Below are 16,923 nucleotides of genomic sequence, written 5' to 3'. Positions count from 1 at the left end.
CCCGCAAGACCTTCATTGAGGGGAAAAAAAGGCTTGTATGAAATAATAACAAAACATAAATAGGTTTTCTTACGAATATAGATCAAGAGACAGAGACTCGGTGGTTATATCAGACACTCATAATGTTTATTAATCAGTATATTTGAGATACAAAACACATTTTGTTACAGTGAAGATTACAGGGTTATGTTGCCTTTCACAAGCAGCATTCTGCATTATGTTGCTAAATTGGAAAAGGAAAAGGAATGAAAGTGTTAAACTTTAACTGCAACACTCCATAAAGTATTGGTTCATACACAATTTTTGATTTCACGAAATATGTTTCAGGCATTCTGTTTAATCTGCATTGATTTCAAATTTCACATTACAAATAATGGAAATGTTCAAGTAAACCAACAAAAGGACATTTTCCTGAAATGTTCCCATTCTTTCCATTTCTAATTCAAAGTTAGGTCTGAATTCCTTCAACCACTTAATGTCCTTCTCATCATCATTCTTTTCCATGTTTCACTTCACTGTGTTCTTGTCCTTCCCAAGTTTGTTCATTTAAGCTCATTAAGCCAACTTTCTTAATACTTCTACAAACTTGTCCTTAATACTGTAACACGTGCTTTCCCAAAAGAGGCACTCCGAATCACTTTTCCGTCCTCAAACACAGAGCTTGATGGAGTGATGGAGTGGTTGTTGCTTGTCTCTTTATTCTCTTCACTTAAACATTTCTTTGGCTCTTCAGATCTCTCTTGGTCCTTCGTCTTGTCTTCTGACTCTTTTGACCCGCTGTGTTCTTCTCTTGACCTTTGGCGTTCCACCAGGGCCTGATTAGAATCCATGTCCTGAACTGGAACTCCTTCAATAGTGTCATTAACTTTCAGCTGAATTTGTTGCCTTGAGGTGTCTTCACCTTCTTTTTTGGGGATGTCTTCACTAGCAGTGTTTGCTGGACTGGCTGAAATATTTAGCACTGCTTTGTCCTGGCTTCTCTCTTTCAAATCTTGGAGATTGTTGTTAACCTTCATTACATTTTCATCTACATCTGATGGCAAATGGACACTCGAATCTTTGATTTCTTGGTTGGTAGAACTCCCAACATTAGCGATCGTTTCACCTGGCAGAGATTCTATAATAAGTCGTTTTTCTTCTTCTTCTGGCTTAGGTGACGTTTGGGTGTTTGAATTTCCATCATTCTTGGTAATATCTGAGTCTGAAATACTAATGTCACAAGCAATTTTGTAAAAGAGTGAATGGTTTTCTTTCATTTTCTCTAAGCTCTCACTGACTGTAGATAACATTTCATTGGAATCAGTCTTTTCATCCATGCTTGCTGGTTGGTTCTCCATATTTGATATCTCCTCATTGCCCAATGAGTCTAAACCAGGGATCTGCAAAGGCATGAACCCTTGCCACTGATTGGTGGAGAGGAACCATTTGGCCCTCAGACCTGAGGATGGAAAATCATTTTCATCAGCGACATTTTCTTTGAGTTCTTGCTCTTTTCCATCCTTGCAACTTGAAAAGCCATTGCCTTCATCTTTTTGGTAGACAGTCATAGATGAGACATGATAGGGTGAATCTGGACGTTTTATTTTATTTTTGGCAACCCCTGCTCTTCCACCGTGGTCTTTCTGTTGTGTCTTGTTCCCAAATCTGATCTGAGTTTTGGATTTTTTAACATGCCATTTTATTTCATCTTCATCATGAGATGTTCCGGTAGGTTGAAGCTCTATAGGACTTCTGGTGTTATCTCCACAGCTTCCATAGCCATCGTTAGATTCATGGTCTAAAAATAGGAAAATAAGAGAATTTGCCATCAACTACAATAATGATAACATAGATTGCAGTACAGGACCATAACTCCTTCATTGATTCAGTCACCTCTGCCTTGCTAGTTTATCAATAACCAATTTCATCTACAGTATATAAGCTTGTCACCTTCTTTTCCTTATTTCATTTCTTATAACCCTCTTCACTAAAGTGCATTGTTTTTCCAATCTCTCCTCTCGCTTGTACTAAATACAGGAACCCCTTTGGGATGCTCAACCAAAAAGCCGGATGACCCAGGGTCCTGACCAATCAAGCTTTACCTAAATCCTACTGAACCACATATTATTCAACCGATCCCTTTCATCCTAACACATCCCAACCAACCCTTTTGTATCCTACCATACTTCCCCCTTGTATAATCCCACCCTTCTTTAAGCACTTCCCCCCCACTGTACCCTAAAGGCAATGACAAACCAAATGGATGGCAACAAACTAGTGGCGACAAGGCCACCTTATGTCACCTGTCTTGGCCAAAAACCTGCACTAGAACACACCGCAAAGACTACAGCCAACGACCAACCTGTATGTACGTTTTGCCTTTTAATCCTGAATATTGTTAATGTAAAAGGTTGAAAATAGCACTGGTGTTGTCTGCCAGAAGAGGTGGAGGCAGCAAATAAGGAGAAACCACACTAATGGATGAAAGCATGGACTGATGGCATAGTGACGGAGCGGACACACCGCAAAAAAATCGGGCAACGACCGTTCACCAATGGTTCAACTAAGACCAATGGCCAAACTATCTCCTTGGTCAGGGCCGAACACTTTTCTTATGATCACACATTGACCCCCATTTATCACCCTACCATATGATCCCACCCAACTATGGCCCCACTTTCTGTCTACTAACCCTTCTACTTCCATCAATGAAACACTTCCTTAACCCTATCATTGCACGCTAACTCTGTCATCCCACCCTACCATGACCCCTTTCACCCCAGTTTACCTTGACCCCTTTTAAAACCCAACTTTGATCAAACATTTTCCCAACCAACCCCTGCCCTTTCTCCTAATCGTACCTCAAACCATTTCATTTTACCCTACCTCAACCTTTCATCCCACCCTTCCCCACCAACATTGAGATTTCATATCTTCCCAACCCTTCACCCAACTGTTCTACAACCCCAGATCAACACACACTAACCTTGACCTTTCATCCCATTCTTACTCAAGTCTGTTAATTTCATTCTATTCTGACACATTTCATTCTTTTCGATACAAGCCGCTTTTGTCCCAACCCCATATCACCCAACCTTAATACATAATGACCCCTTCTTTTTGTTTATCTCAAACCATCTCACCTCACTCTACTTCAACCAAGTTCATCTCACAGTATCCCTTTCCACTTTTTCCCAACTTCCTATACCAATTTTTCCACCCTACCTATAGAATGTATAAACTTGATCGTAGTTACACTGATCATCTTGTGTAAGTATGTAAATACATACTTGCTTTAATCCTCTGCTTTCTAGTTGTGTCAGGTGGCATCTGATGAACTTCCTCCATCCCGACAGGCATTTGATTCTGTGTGGTAGCACTCTCTCTGGCTGCACTGATAGATAGATAGATAGATAGATAGATAGATAGATAGATAGATAGATAGATAGATAGATAGATAGATAGATAGATAGATAGATAGATAGATAGATAGATAGATAGATAGATAGATAGATAGATAGATAGATAGATAGATAGATAGATAGATAGATAGATACTTGTTATTATTTAAAACAGCTTTTCTAAAAATGTAGATACTTAAATGATAAAAGACCAAATCCCACCTCCTAATGACCCTTTCCCGTATTCTTTCCACTCGTCGCAGTTTTGCCTCTCGTTGTTCAGGGGTCAGACAGAGGTCAGGCTCCATGTCAGGGGTCAGGAGGGATGCCTGCCGGTCCTCTGCCTGTTCAAAAAAATTCAAATTAGTAAGTATGCTCCCCTACAATGCCCTTTACTGTACATTACAGCACAACTGTATCAGAGCAAATACTCAACTTTTATAATGACATAGCAAGCAACAAGTGTTATTTCAAGGAAAAATCATCGCTATTGATACAGTGACAGTTAATCTAAACATCATGTTAAGAGTCATGATAAAACAGAAATGTTTTTTAAAAGCTTTAAAAATCATGATTATGAATTAATTGTGTTCCTCCTTTCTTACCCTGGGGTCCAAGCTTGCATTTCCATTTCCTAAACCTGCCTGGTCTCGACTACGATTTCTTGAGGCCACTGTAGCCTCTCCTCTGCCTGCTTCTGACTGCATTTCTTTCTTGGAGGTCCTTACTACTCCCTGATGTTGCTGCCTGGTTGTCTTTTTAACTGGCTGATCCTGGTGCATATTTTCCCAGAACACTTTTTCGCTGTGCTCAGTTAATCTTTCCTGCCTCTCAGTTGGTATCTGCTCGGGCAGTGGGTTGTCCAGCTCAGGCGGGGGGTCCTCAACAGAAACCCGTCTGGCCACCAGAGAGGTAGGCAGGACAGCTGTAACAACTCGTGTCACCCTTAGAGGAAAGGGTGCCTAAGAAAAAAAAGCCAGATCAGATTAGTAAATGGTGTGTAATATAATCAAGTGATTCTGTCAGATATAATGGATGTTTTGCAGACCTCGTCCCTTGTCCCTGAACTTTCGCTTTGGGAACTTGGAGAAGGTAGGGGGGGTTTCTTCTTATTAGACAGCCTCTCCTTATTTTTCTTCATCCGCTCAATCTGCTCCTCTTCACTCATCTTCATCTTCTATACAAGAAATAGGCTGGTTAAAGTATGACTCATTCATAACCTCTGTCACCACAACAGTATGCATGCAATCCTCGATATGCATATCAAAAGCATATACAAATACATTATTAATATTTTGGTGTGTGTGTCTGTTTGTGCAGAGGTTCATGTGTGCCTAACACATACAGCTGTTGTGTGTTGGTATATATTATATATATGTTTGTATGTATGTATGCATGCATGTGACAAGAGGAGAGGGGGTTGGGTGGTAAAGTCAGAAGACTGAGCAGTCGTACTAACACATGAGCCTCTGCCTCCCCCTCTCGCCAACAACAGGCACTGCAACATGCCCTAATTGCAGGCAAGATAAGAGAATCAAAGAATTGGAATTTGGCTGTGATTGCGGGGAGGAAAAATTAGCTTTGACTGCTTCTATATTTAGAGTGTTTTTGGCTCTCGTTGCATACATCCAAATACAGTTAACCAGCAAATAGGAAATTGCAGTGTGAAGAATCAAAACCTTGGTTGATTGGCTTCCTGCATCTGGTGGGATCCACTTGGAACCAGATTCTGAAGATGAAATAAAAAGAGGAAAGAGGTGGAGGATGGAGGGAGGTGGAAAAAAACAAGTGAGAGGAAGGAAGAGAAATAGGAAATAGAGGATGGAAGAGAAATCAGAGACTGAGAAAAATTATTTACTGTTTGGCATACAACACCTATTAAAGCTTTAGATGAGTCACACAATATGAATCTACAGGCTATTGTATTAATATCACTCCCTCTGTGGAGTCTATTATCATGAGCATCTGTGCCAACCGAATGAGTCTTTCTGTGCTTTCACATTAAGGAGGTCAGGCTGGCTGTTTCTTCTTCTCTGTATAGGATCAACAGCATGGCTGTAGATTCCCTGAAATTAAAGCAGACAAAACATTAAAAAAAATAAAAAAACTTGACCTTTTTTCTAATTGTTAATGTGTGAAGTTTTCATACCTCGTATGGCGACTCTATCCAGCCATGGCCCAGATCCCTTCTCTGCAGGATTTCCTGTAGCTCCTGGGGTAACGGTGGGCGAAGTGGTGGCTCCATATCCTTTTAGGGACATTTTCACAAGTGATATAATGAAAACTGTGAAGTCACAAAAGAAGCTGTTACCACATCTCTAGCACTTTTATAAATACGGTATATGAAATTACATTTTTAGAATATGATTAAGAGACCAAGTAAAATCATAAAAATGATTTTTATTTATTTCTTACATTGGCAAGGTAATGTATGGTAAAAGTCAGGAAGGACCTTTAGACAAACCTAAAAAAATAAATACAACAATGTAAAAAGCTAAAATGATTGACAGCTTGGTTGTTGGCTAGTTGGCTCGTGATAAATTGAGTGATAACGTTAGTTTTATCAACTTCTCTTGACTAATTAAAGCTTTTTTTTTGCTCGGGGTTGCAGAGGCTGGAGCCAAGCCCAGCGTTCATTGAGCAAGAGCCTGTCTGACGGGGGGATTCATACCAGGAACCTTGCTGACAGGCGACAGTGGCAACCAGGTGCAGCTTTATCTCAAAATGTGGCTTAATGTCCCTTTAGATTCTTAATATTTATTGTCTTTTAGGTGGCCTAACAATTTAAAAGTGATCAGACCTTTTTTTAAATTTGAGACCCGGAAGAATACAGCATGATATCATCGTCTTTACAACAGCACTGTAGCCGATCTGCTTGAGTGTAAAGTGGGAGAAAAATGTCTTCAATGAGAAAATGAAGAATAATGAATACACATGCACTAAACCCTGTTCTGCTGATCCACCATTGTTATTTTTTGTTTTTTTTACTGAGAAAATTTTGAAGTCATGACTCTAGTGTGACATCTCCAAAGAGGAGAGCAGATTAGCATGAGCATGACATCCCAAATGAACTTAGTAGCAAGTTGACGTTTTAGAACTGAAAGCACTTCATCACTTTACTGGATTGTCTTCATTTTTGCGAATGAAAAGGAAAACACAAGTACTAGTCAGCGCATCCCGATTCAGCAGACAGATGTAACCTTTCTCATTAATGGTTAACGATCCCATATTTGTCACAAGCAAAGAGCAAACACCAGAGGTCACTGAAACAGAGACAATGGACAGCAGTCGCACCATATGCACTCCGCTGTGCAGTCTCTCTGTGGGTGAGCCGGGAGATCCAGGATGTGGAGACGTTGGCTGAAACGCTGAGGGAGAGACAGAAAGGTCACAGTGTTGACACTGTTCATCTAATGTCATATTTTATGTGCATAGTACAAATGAACAGACTCCTTGAATGGAAGCAGGAAGTCACAGTTTAATTTGTCACGATTTAAAATCAAATATGAACTGAGCACATTCTTCAGACATTACATTTCTCCATACATGACTTTTCTTATATAGTAAAACAGGTAAAAGGAGATGAAATCACTATGGATTTCAATTAGACTGACAAATTGTCAGTAGTTATACAGACTTTTGAATATACTGTAGAGGAACATCTATCTTTACACTTTGTGCAATAGAGTGATAACCCCCCCCCCCCCGTATTTTAAGATATTGTATGACTTCTTTTGGCTTGAATCATCTAATTTAACCAACCCTGTATAATCAACTCTGGAGAGTTTGATCAACTATCAAAGAAAAACTGTTGAATATTAGATGAAGTATTTCTGTTGTGAAAGAATGCACAGGTTTTTCTTTTCTTTTTTTTTTTTTTTTACAAGAAATGCATACTCAAACTTTGAACAGGATATCATCAAGTTCAAGAAAACATGAGCTTTTTTAAAAAGTCAAAAGTGTTACTCTTCTCTCTGTTAAATGTTGCTTCACATTAGTAAAAGGAAATCCTGACAAACTCAACAATAATCAGTTAAAACACTTTTAGTTACATTACTACAGTCTCTAAAAGGTAAGAATAATGTACTGACTGATGGCTTACACAGCAGGAAAAAACATTCTCTTATGAATGTTATCTACAGTATATGAACATTATGCATGACAATATGAGCCAATGGCTTCGCTTTGCATAGAGTGAAGGTGTTATCTTACCGTGGTGCCTTTGTAGTCCCAAAAGGAAGCAGAAGTTGTCTCTGTTGACTTTTAGTCCAGCCAAGATGTCCTCCATCATCCACAGCTCCCTCTGGGCCTGAGACTGCTCCTGAATAATAGAAAAACACAATGAATACAACAACTGGTGACAGTTTGACCTCAGATTATTATTACTCTTAAATACCTGCGGAATTCCAAAGTTGCAGATGTGCTGAAGGTGTGAGCGGATGACAGACAGTTCACTCTCCATTCTCTCATATTGGCTCCACACTCGTTCCATTTCCTGAACAAAAAGCAATCACAGATTTGTAAACAGTAAATGAATCCTTGATGAGCATTACAACAAGTAAATCTACAGGAGGATATTTTCTTCTTTCATTATGGCTGTTTGCTCTCTGGTTGAATACACACCAATGAAACGTCACACATCCTGGCTCGGATTGTGACCAGCTCTTCCTGGAGCAAAGCCTTCTGGGCGAGTGCTTCTTCGTGGGCCCTGAGACCCTGACTCTTCCACTCCTCCAGTTGCAGTCTGGACACCTCTAATGCACAATGGACACTATCCTGCAAAAAGAATTCAAGTCTCCACTCAAGTTCCTCTTGGAACATTAAAAATGTCTTGTATGCCGCCATGACTGTTTGAAAATGTAGTTTGCCTTTTATATTGGTTCAGTGCAACTCAAACCTTCGAAACACATTTCCATCAAGTTTCAAAAGTGTACTGTAAAACAAACCAGCCTCTATACTTTTACATGTAGTTAATAAGCTTTCATTGAATAAAGAATGCAATGTCAGAACTTATCTAATTAGCCTTTTTTTTAACGAGTAATACCGACCTTATCCAATTGTAGCTGGGCCAGTTCGATAGACAGAGACTGCAGGAGCTTGTCACACCCACACAACCTCGTCAACACAGCCTGAAGAGGGGAATCAAACTGATGTTTACAAAAAGGAGAACATCTGACAGGATGATGAACAGCTGCATCGTACTGTGAGAGCCGTGAGTGAATACTCACATCTGCATCGCTTTCAAGAGGCCTGATTGATGGGGTTTCTCTCTGATCAGGTTTTGGGGCCTGAAAAGCAACAAGGTTATCCTTTTGATAAATGGTCAATCTATTTGATACGAATACTGTTTTTTTTCTCTTTTGCCTCTTCCTGTTAAAAATGAAAGTCTTTGTGATCACGTGTACTGCAAACAGCACTTAATGCTGAAAGTAAGGCACAACACAAATAAATCAAGAATAAATAAAAATAATTGTTACAATCAAAATCTGGGACAAAACGAATATGTGACAACAACTACAAATGACAGGGACATGAATCAACTCAGAAACTTTGAAACATATTTTAAACAAATAGGATGTTGTACAAAGTCAGCAAAACGTGAACATTTCTGCGGGGGGGCACAAAAACAACACCACAGGGTTTGAAGACTGTACAACACATGACACCATTAGAACACAAAGAGCAGCAGGTCTGGCTGTACCATAGCTGGCGGTAGCACACAAACAGATAAATTGCTGCGGAGATGGTGATGATGGTGGTGGTGGTGGTGGTGTGGGGGGTGGGGAGCATGTGCTGCCCTTGATGAGGGGGGCAAAGGGGGCAGTAAGTCTGCATGTGCCCCCGTGGAGTAGCTCTGAGGGGAGAGACAGCATGTAAACGGAAAAAAAAGCAGAGAACACATGGCATTATAAGAAACATGCTGTGCTTAGCTACAGGATGAGCACAATCCATCTCAGTAATGCCTTCAACAATCTGTTTGAGTAGTTTTACTGAATAACAATGAGAGGTTCTTTCTTGATACAATATTGTTCTCCTCACCTTTCCTAAAGGTCTTCTCCCGCTCGCCATGTGATGGACAGAACCGTATGTAGGTGTGGGCTGGAAACAAGGACAGAGAAAAGGTGAGAGGAGATGTTCTGGAACTCAAAATTTAAACACATTTCTTTGCACTTCCAATACCACAGGACTCAGAAGACCTCACCATATGAATTTTGTATTAAGAAGAAAAAAAAAGAACAATGAAATTATATATGTACTTGCTGGACAAGTTAGTTCACACACGTCTACAGAGGCTGTTAGTCCTCAGAACGTGCGGCCGTGGTTCGAACCCATCTGGCTCCTTTCCTATATGTCATTCCTCAATATCTCGACTGTCCTGTCTTAAACAAAGCCTAGGAACGTTTATTCTCTGATGGGCTCACTGGCCAACAGAACTGTAGTATTGCTTAATATGTAAATTATGTAATCTGAAACTTGTTTGGTTTTTTTCTTCATTTTCACATCCTAAAAGTGAAGTGATATTTCCCTTTAATCTTATTCTGTATCCTGGGGTGCCGGTGGCCTTGCAGTTAGTTTGCAGACTTCATACTTCTTACAGAAGCTACAGTCCTCAAAAACAGGCAGCATGGGTTCAAATCCAACCTGCAGCTCTGTTGATGAATATCTTTCAACCTTTCTTCATCCTCTATCTACTACTCTATCCTCTGTCCTGTCTCTCAATAAAAAGCCATATACAGTATATATTGTATTTTAAATGCCCACCATTGTTAAGTTTGACTTAAAATAACACATTAACTTACGTTATAAGCATTAAACTTCGAGTATATCTAAACTGATAAAGAAGAAGTGCTTTGCTTCGTACCAATGACAAACTAAGACAAATTCCTTGTACAGTATATGTAAATGTACTTGACAATAAAAAACAATTCTGATTTTTCATAGCTCGAACATGATTTGCTTTCTAGCACTTGATCGCTAGTTTTTACAATAAACAGTTTTTTTCATACTACTTTTAGAAAATATATATTATGTTGAAGACAAACAAGGTGCCAAACGAGTCCTGACCTTGCTCAGGTTCTGCCACCTCTCTGTCACTGGAGTGGTAGGTGTCGATTTGAACTCCAGGTTCGGCGAGGCAGGCGCGTAGAACAGAGTCTGAGGCACCATGTCATCGTGAGGTCGAATGTCAACCCTCCCCACTGGTGTGTGAGGTCGTGACCCCAGCTGACCCCGAGAGGTCAGAGAACCTGTTCCCATAATGTCTGTCTGATTGGGTGGTGTGTTCTGGCCAGGAAGAGAATCCTCCTCTTGGTTTGGACCATATGCTCTTCTTCTGCCAAACTCAGACGGGCTGGGAGTTCTGTTTGAAGGGCTGTGAAATACATTTGAAAGGGAAAACATCAGAGGCTGACAAAGCTGGGACCTTTTTTCAGATGATTTTCTCTTTTAGGTAAAAGCACAGGGATTTAAATATGTGATTAACATGCAGACATGACTTGACTACCTGCTGTTTCTCTGACGCACGCTCCGCCTTCCCCTCGGCTCTGAGCGAGAAGTTCCCATCCTCCCACCGCTAAGCTGACTGGGTTCGCTGAGAGCGCGGCTGACGTGCCTGTGTCTCTGGGAGGGACCCTCTCCATCAGAGGGGAGTTTAGGGAAGTCCACTGATTCAGTGCTGCCACCTATCTGTGTGAAATCCTGATAACTTGAGCAGCGCCTGGAAAGAATCAGGGGTTTGCTTAACAGTCATTTAAAAATATCAGCTTCTCTATTTTTTTTCCACTCAGGGTCCATATTAAGTAGTGTACCTGTTCAGAGAGCTGTCCTGCTCCATTGTTGCAGACTGACTGAGGGCTCGGACCCAGCCCAACATGTCCTCCTGCGTGTCTGCACTGAAGAAATAAGAACGCATTCCCTGGTGCACCACCTAGATTTACACATACTGTATCAATCACAACATCACAGTTTGCAGTATACCACTCCTAAAGGATTGTAAGTTATAGATCGAGATATGAGATTTTTTAAGAAACATATTGATTGATTTTTTTGTGTCATGCATACTAATCCTGATTTTTTATTTAAATATCAATACAGAAGGCGATACAGTCAATTTGAGCTGGAATGAAAATATACTTTTTTCATGTGGATTATTTATTAATTCTGCACTTATATGAGTATAAAAAGGCCTGAAAGCTGTGTTCATGGATAAATGACTTTACTGAATAGTATTGATTACATGATTGAATACCATTGATACAACAAGTGGCAGCCCTCAGTATTTCAAAAGTTAAACTCATGTGGAAGTGTAAAAAACTGCAGTGCCTTGAGTGTCCACTTGAGGCAGACTCTAAAAATCAAACCACATCAAGCCTCAAAAAAAGCTTTTTTTTTTGTAAAAACTGTATAACTGTGTTAACTCATCTGTTGTAAATATATATGAAGGCTAAGAGTTTTGCACATTTAGACATAAATGTGCAAAACGGGGCATGGCTGATTTGACTGACAAGCTAGCACGTTGTAGCTGTTAGCAAGCTCCTAATGTTAACTCACGTATTTAGCTAAATGTTGTTACTTACTCTGCACTGCAGGCTTTTATCTCAACAAAGTTGTACATCAGTGTATGCTGGAAAACTCTCTCTAATATCTCACGCCCATATCCACCTAACAATATTGACTAGCAGATAGGTCTGTCAGGTTCCTTTTCACTGTGTCTTGTTTATATGATGTTTTATCTTTATTTTGCCATCTATTTTGCCATCTCATTGAGGTCAAAAGTCTCTTTTACAAGAGACACGTGGCCATGCAACCAATAAAGCTTAATATTACACAGGATGCATGTATTTCAGTCAAACACTGCTTTAACAAGTAACACTGATCGTCAAATTTAAAGCGACTTCTGTCTTCCACTGATAAAACAGATCTTTGAATAAAATGCTTGTAATTATATTGGAATGTGTAGCCACAGATGATTCTGTACCTTGAAGGTGAACTTTCTGTTCTTGCATTCTCGTGGTGTACAGAACAGGATTTTGTAGCTCGGGAGTGGGATGCTGCCAAGCACAGACTCTTCTCTACTGTCTGTTGGGGAGCAGTAAAGATGTGAACAAAAGGAGAGAAGCATTGTTGAACAGATCAGAGCACATGAAAAGGTTTTATTCAGTCAAAGTGCTGGGCTACAAGCTGTGTACCTTTATAGTAAAACAGACAGTAGTTGGAGAGGACGAACCACCTTCTCTTCCATAGCTTCAAACCCGAGCTGTCCTACAGGACGAAGATTAATCTGTGACTGTCTTCTGCTCTTCTACATACAATGACGAAGGTACACAATGTTGATTATACAAAGTTTGGAAATACCTTTTTGTTGAGCCATCCTCTGATGACCACAGCACAGTTGGGGTCTCTCTTTGCAGCTTGACATCTTTTCCCAAACGTTTGCACCTTCCCATCACTTTCCTGTTATCCAGAGAGTGAATCACATATTTCCTTACAGCGACAGTGTTGCAACAAGGTGCTAATAATTACCAGGTAAATATGCTAATTTAAACAAACCTTTGCAATAGGGAAGAAGGAAACCGTGGCAACGCTGGACGCCTGGCTTACTCTGTCCTGTTCTTCCATTCTGCAGTTGAAACAGAAAAATTCATGCAGACTAACAAACTTAAAACAGGAATTAAAAGATGAAATAAAGTTAAGAGCATTAGATACTTTAATTTAACATAATATGAACTTTTACAATGGTGTTTCATATTACAGCAGATTGTAAGGATAGGAAAGTGTTTCTACATACAAGGTCATAACTATTTAGTGGTGAACAATCAAACGATAACACAAATGAGGTAAATTATTACAGATTTCTAAAAGAAAGCTCAATTAAAAAAGGTTGCACAACTGTACAGCTATAGTTCACACACAAAAACCCAACTTGTTTTCTAAACCCTGCTCACATGTTTGGATGGACTGGTTACAGCTGGTTTCACAGGGTGAGGCTAACACATGAGGCCTTACCAACACAATCTGCCCCAGAGTCTTCCCCATGCAGAAGCATTCAGTCAGTCACTCCCATGAGCAGCACACTGTACCCTCCACAGACACATATGCTGCATTCCCATATAGCTGAGATTTTTTTTCCTATAGTCAACTGTTCATCCTCCCCGAGACTTGATGTTGTGCTCTCTCCCACTTCCAGCGAAACTCTCCCACACTTCTATTCTGAGCCATAACAGGGCCGGTGTGCATCCCCACCATGCAATTGACAGGTGACAGCTGCATCGCCGTGGTAGCAGGGAGGGGCCCGGGACTGTGTGAAAACCAATCTGGCAGCAGGGACAGGCTGGTATTATGAGACTGAGAGAGATTTGGAATGTGTCCTAAACTGCAGAGCTGCAGTGTGATCGCTACAATAAAAGACTGCCGGGCAGACGAAGTGAAGCATGTTGATGACAACTGTGTAGGGAGGAGCGGTGTCAGAGGTTTGTGTTTTTCTGTAGCGTCATGGTGTCTCTTTAGACTGATGACAACCAGGTTTAGAAGCATGTGGTTGCATGGTAACGTGTCACAAACACCTTCACTTACTGTACAGCCCCAAAGCCATTTTGCATAATAAACATTTACATTGCTTCATAAAGTGGTAATATTAGTCCAGAGAAATCAACTACATGAAGACTCATATTTATTGCAAGTCTGTTGTGATGTGCTTCTCAAGGTTTAAGTTAAAAGTTAGTATTCAGATTTTTGCTTTTTTTTCACATTCTTTCAATGCATCAGTCTCATTCTCACTGAAAATGTTAGACATCCCCGTGTCCTGTATGAGAAAGTAGGCTGAAGGTTGGTCTTTATACAGCAGACGGATGGAACCTTGTTGGAATCTTTCTTCAGAAAGCCTGACTAAACAAATTGCCCTCATGTTTAAAACTCCACAAACTAAATCTGTCTTTGGTGAAAGAGCTTTTGATATTTTTGACTGATCACCTTGGTCGAAGCTACAGGGTCAGTTGAAACTTGAGCGTATTAATTCTGAAGATGTTAAAACTAAGATTAAGGATCATTTGACCAGCGTATTCACAGGTTTTACTGCTGAACGTTGCTTATTTATTGATAGATGAAATAAGATGGCAGCTCTAACTTCTGTTTGTTATGGTCTACATACACTGTATATCAAACATGTTATTTTTTGTTTATTTACTATGGTCTATTATTTGTTCTTGGTGTGGAACAGTTTGTGCTGCTCTCTTGGACAAGGCTCTCTTGTAAAAGGATGTTATTTCCTCTTATATAAAGGTTAGATAAAAATATATTTGTACATTCTTTTACTCAACTCAAATATTTTTAATTGAACTCACAAGTTCTTCTGTAAGTTCTTCGGATGATAGACCTATACAACACTTTATAAATGAAGGTTTGGTTTTGTTTTGTCACCTCTTAAGAGGAAAAAAAAGAATATGCATCAATAATATGTTACGATTCCTCATTTTGAATGACTACCAGTGCTTATTATACAACATAAATGTGCTTCCGAACTTCTTTATAATTCCTTTAATGCCTTTTAAAAGTATTATAGTCAACAACAACACTAAGTCGCCCAAAAAAGTCAATCACAAGGAAACTCCCAAAATCTCTAAAAGATGTATTATTTCTTAAACTTGCATCTGTATGGCTTGTTACAATTATTAATGCAAGTGTTTGTTGCTAAACTACATTATGTATACATTGAATGACATTTTATACTGTATGCATTTCATTGTGTCTGATAATAGATGCCCTTCTTTTTCAAACTTACTAACCAATTCTGAGTCAGATTCTAAAACCAGTTCTTCGCTTTTTTAAGTGAAACCTGGAGTCGATTTCCGGTTTATCTGAACTGTAAAGTTAATGTTGACCTTCATATAACAGCACTACAGATCAACTTGAAGATAAAAATTCATGAGAAACATCTCACGCTGAGCCCCCACAGGCACTTGTGGGTGACTGAGGGGTTAGATGTGGTTAAGTCGCCACAGTCTCTGTAAGAATCAACCACAATCCTCAACAAGAGAGGGACAGAGTAAACGAGAGAAACACAATCATGTCTTTGTGAGTGTTGAAAGCAGAGACTAACAATCTCACAGCCGTTGGGGGTTACGTGGGTGTTGTGAAAAAATTTGGAAAATCTCCTCCTTAATCAGCTGGGGTCACTTGCTCGGGGAGGAGATAACTTAAGATGCTAAGGAGGGGATGGAGGGGAGGACAAACGGTGGGTTTGTGTACCACACAGAGTGTGCTTTGTGGTGCCCAAGGGACTCTGGAGCATCATGTGAAGTCGGACACTGAGCATGTTCAATACATGGGCACGGAAAATATCCTCCCTCGCTATAAACCAAAACATTTGCATGTCTCCTGCATTCCTGTGTCTTTGAATGTCAACAAAATCATCACAAAACGTTTGACCTCGATTAGCAAAGTCTTGACATACAACATTAATACAGACTGTCTGCGAGGATAGCCGAAGGAAAAAACTGGTATATAATCTCGTATGATATATTTCATATTTAGACTGACAATGTGGGCTTCAGGAGGCATACAATGGGGCTGGATGAATGACGTAGTACAGTACCATACTTTGACAAAGGTGAGAAAGAGTCACAGAGTGGAGCTTAGCCACAGATGATGGTGTCACACTGTTGCTTTAAAGAACTGTTTATCTTGGTTAATAGTAGCTTTTTGTTCAGATAAACAACATATATGAAACAAATGGAAATTACGATCAATGGAATAATGTTGCTGTTTTTAAATGTTTTTTGACACTTTATATATAACTAATTTATCTGTTTCTTTTTTGATGGTTTTTATTTGCATTATGCTGTATGTGAACAGATAAACCAAGAGAGTATTCATAAACTATGTTCATGATGAATACCTGCCCCTTTATAGGCCTTTAAAATACATTTAAAACATAGAAACAAAACACACGCAATATAAATACAGACAAGAAGTTTACATAAGACATTCATCAAAATAAATACCATATTGCTGTACCTGACTAATTGTGCTCGCCTGCTGGCTGCTTCACCCTCCATCACTTGGCACTCTTCCTCACAGCATCTCCTCCCGTTCTGCTTTCTCTTCCTGGCTGTCACAGGCTCCTGTTGCCCAAAACAAGTTACAACGCTCACCCGCTATACTCCTTTTCTCTCCTCGTACGTGTGAATCTCCCTCTCTGTTTCTCACCCGATTCCCTCTGCTCTGACTTGTAGCAGCAGCCACAGCGGTGTCGTCCGGTGATCTGTCTACCTACGCTGGCTCTTCACACTTGCTCTGTTCTCTAACAGTGCCCGCTCTGTCAGCCCCTTCTCTCGTCCTCCCCCCTTCTCCTTCTTCTGCTTCTTCTCCTTCTTCAGCGTCCCTCCCTCTCACCCGGCCTGTGACAGACTCTCTGTCTTTTTCTGAGTGTGGGTTAGAGACTTTGGAATTTACAGGAAAAAAACAGTTGGTCTTTCATTTGTCTTCTGTGTCCTTTATATTATTTCAATATAATTTCTCTATCTAGCTTCAGAAGTACTACAGATTT

General features: G+C 40.0%; 1 protein-coding gene across 5 annotated transcripts; it reads right to left on the bottom strand.

Annotated features, from left to right (window-relative positions):
• Positions 1 to 52: 52 nt before the first annotated feature.
• On the bottom strand, positions 53 to 16,676 carry plekha4 (pleckstrin homology domain containing A4). 5 transcript variants are annotated; one of them, XM_079372426.1, is made up of 24 exons: positions 16,392 to 16,676; positions 12,930 to 12,999; positions 12,735 to 12,833; positions 12,569 to 12,641; positions 12,358 to 12,458; positions 11,189 to 11,307; positions 10,885 to 11,097; positions 10,446 to 10,752; positions 9,420 to 9,479; positions 9,082 to 9,234; positions 8,609 to 8,668; positions 8,429 to 8,509; positions 8,004 to 8,156; positions 7,777 to 7,875; positions 7,593 to 7,701; positions 6,675 to 6,748; positions 5,530 to 5,628; positions 5,356 to 5,446; positions 5,060 to 5,109; positions 4,429 to 4,557; positions 3,986 to 4,342; positions 3,603 to 3,724; positions 3,270 to 3,373; positions 53 to 1,777 (listed from the first exon to the last, which is right to left on the bottom strand). In XM_079372426.1, the coding sequence occupies exons 1-24, from the start codon at positions 16,430 to 16,432 to the stop codon at positions 579 to 581; spliced, it is 3,963 nt and encodes a 1,320-aa protein (XP_079228552.1). In that variant the 5' UTR covers positions 16,433 to 16,676; the 3' UTR covers positions 53 to 578. The 5 variants fall into 5 exon arrangements, with proteins under 5 accessions (XP_079228552.1, XP_079228554.1, XP_079228553.1 ...); XM_079372428.1 differs by lacking the exon at positions 16,392 to 16,676 and adding an exon at positions 13,386 to 13,617; XM_079372427.1 differs by lacking the exon at positions 16,392 to 16,676 and adding an exon at positions 13,325 to 13,617 and having other exon boundaries at positions 54 to 1,777.
• Between the last annotated feature and the right edge of the window lie 247 nt (positions 16,677 to 16,923).

The sequence above is a fragment of the Symphodus melops genome, assembly GCF_947650265.1.
Source record: "Symphodus melops genome assembly, chromosome: 21".
In the NCBI taxonomy this organism is placed as follows: Eukaryota; Metazoa; Chordata; class Actinopteri; order Labriformes; family Labridae; genus Symphodus; species Symphodus melops.
Note: the sequence above shows the minus strand (reverse complement) of the source record. Positions and strands in the feature narration are given on the sequence as shown.

What these genes read in the sequence shown, in the direction of transcription:
- plekha4 (XM_079372426.1), bottom strand. Translation starts at nt 16,432, where the DNA reads ATGGAGGGTGAAGCAGCCAGCAGGCGAGCACAATTAGTCAG. An exon ending in AGGCGAGCACAATTAGTCAG is followed by an intron (nt 13,000 to 16,391) that starts GTACAGCAATAT and finishes TTTCAACTGCAG; the next exon opens with AATGGAAGAACAGGACAGAG. An exon ending in GGATAGAGTCGCCATACGAG is followed by an intron (nt 5,447 to 5,529) that starts GTATGAAAACTT and finishes CTTTAATTTCAG; the next exon opens with GGAATCTACAGCCATGCTGT.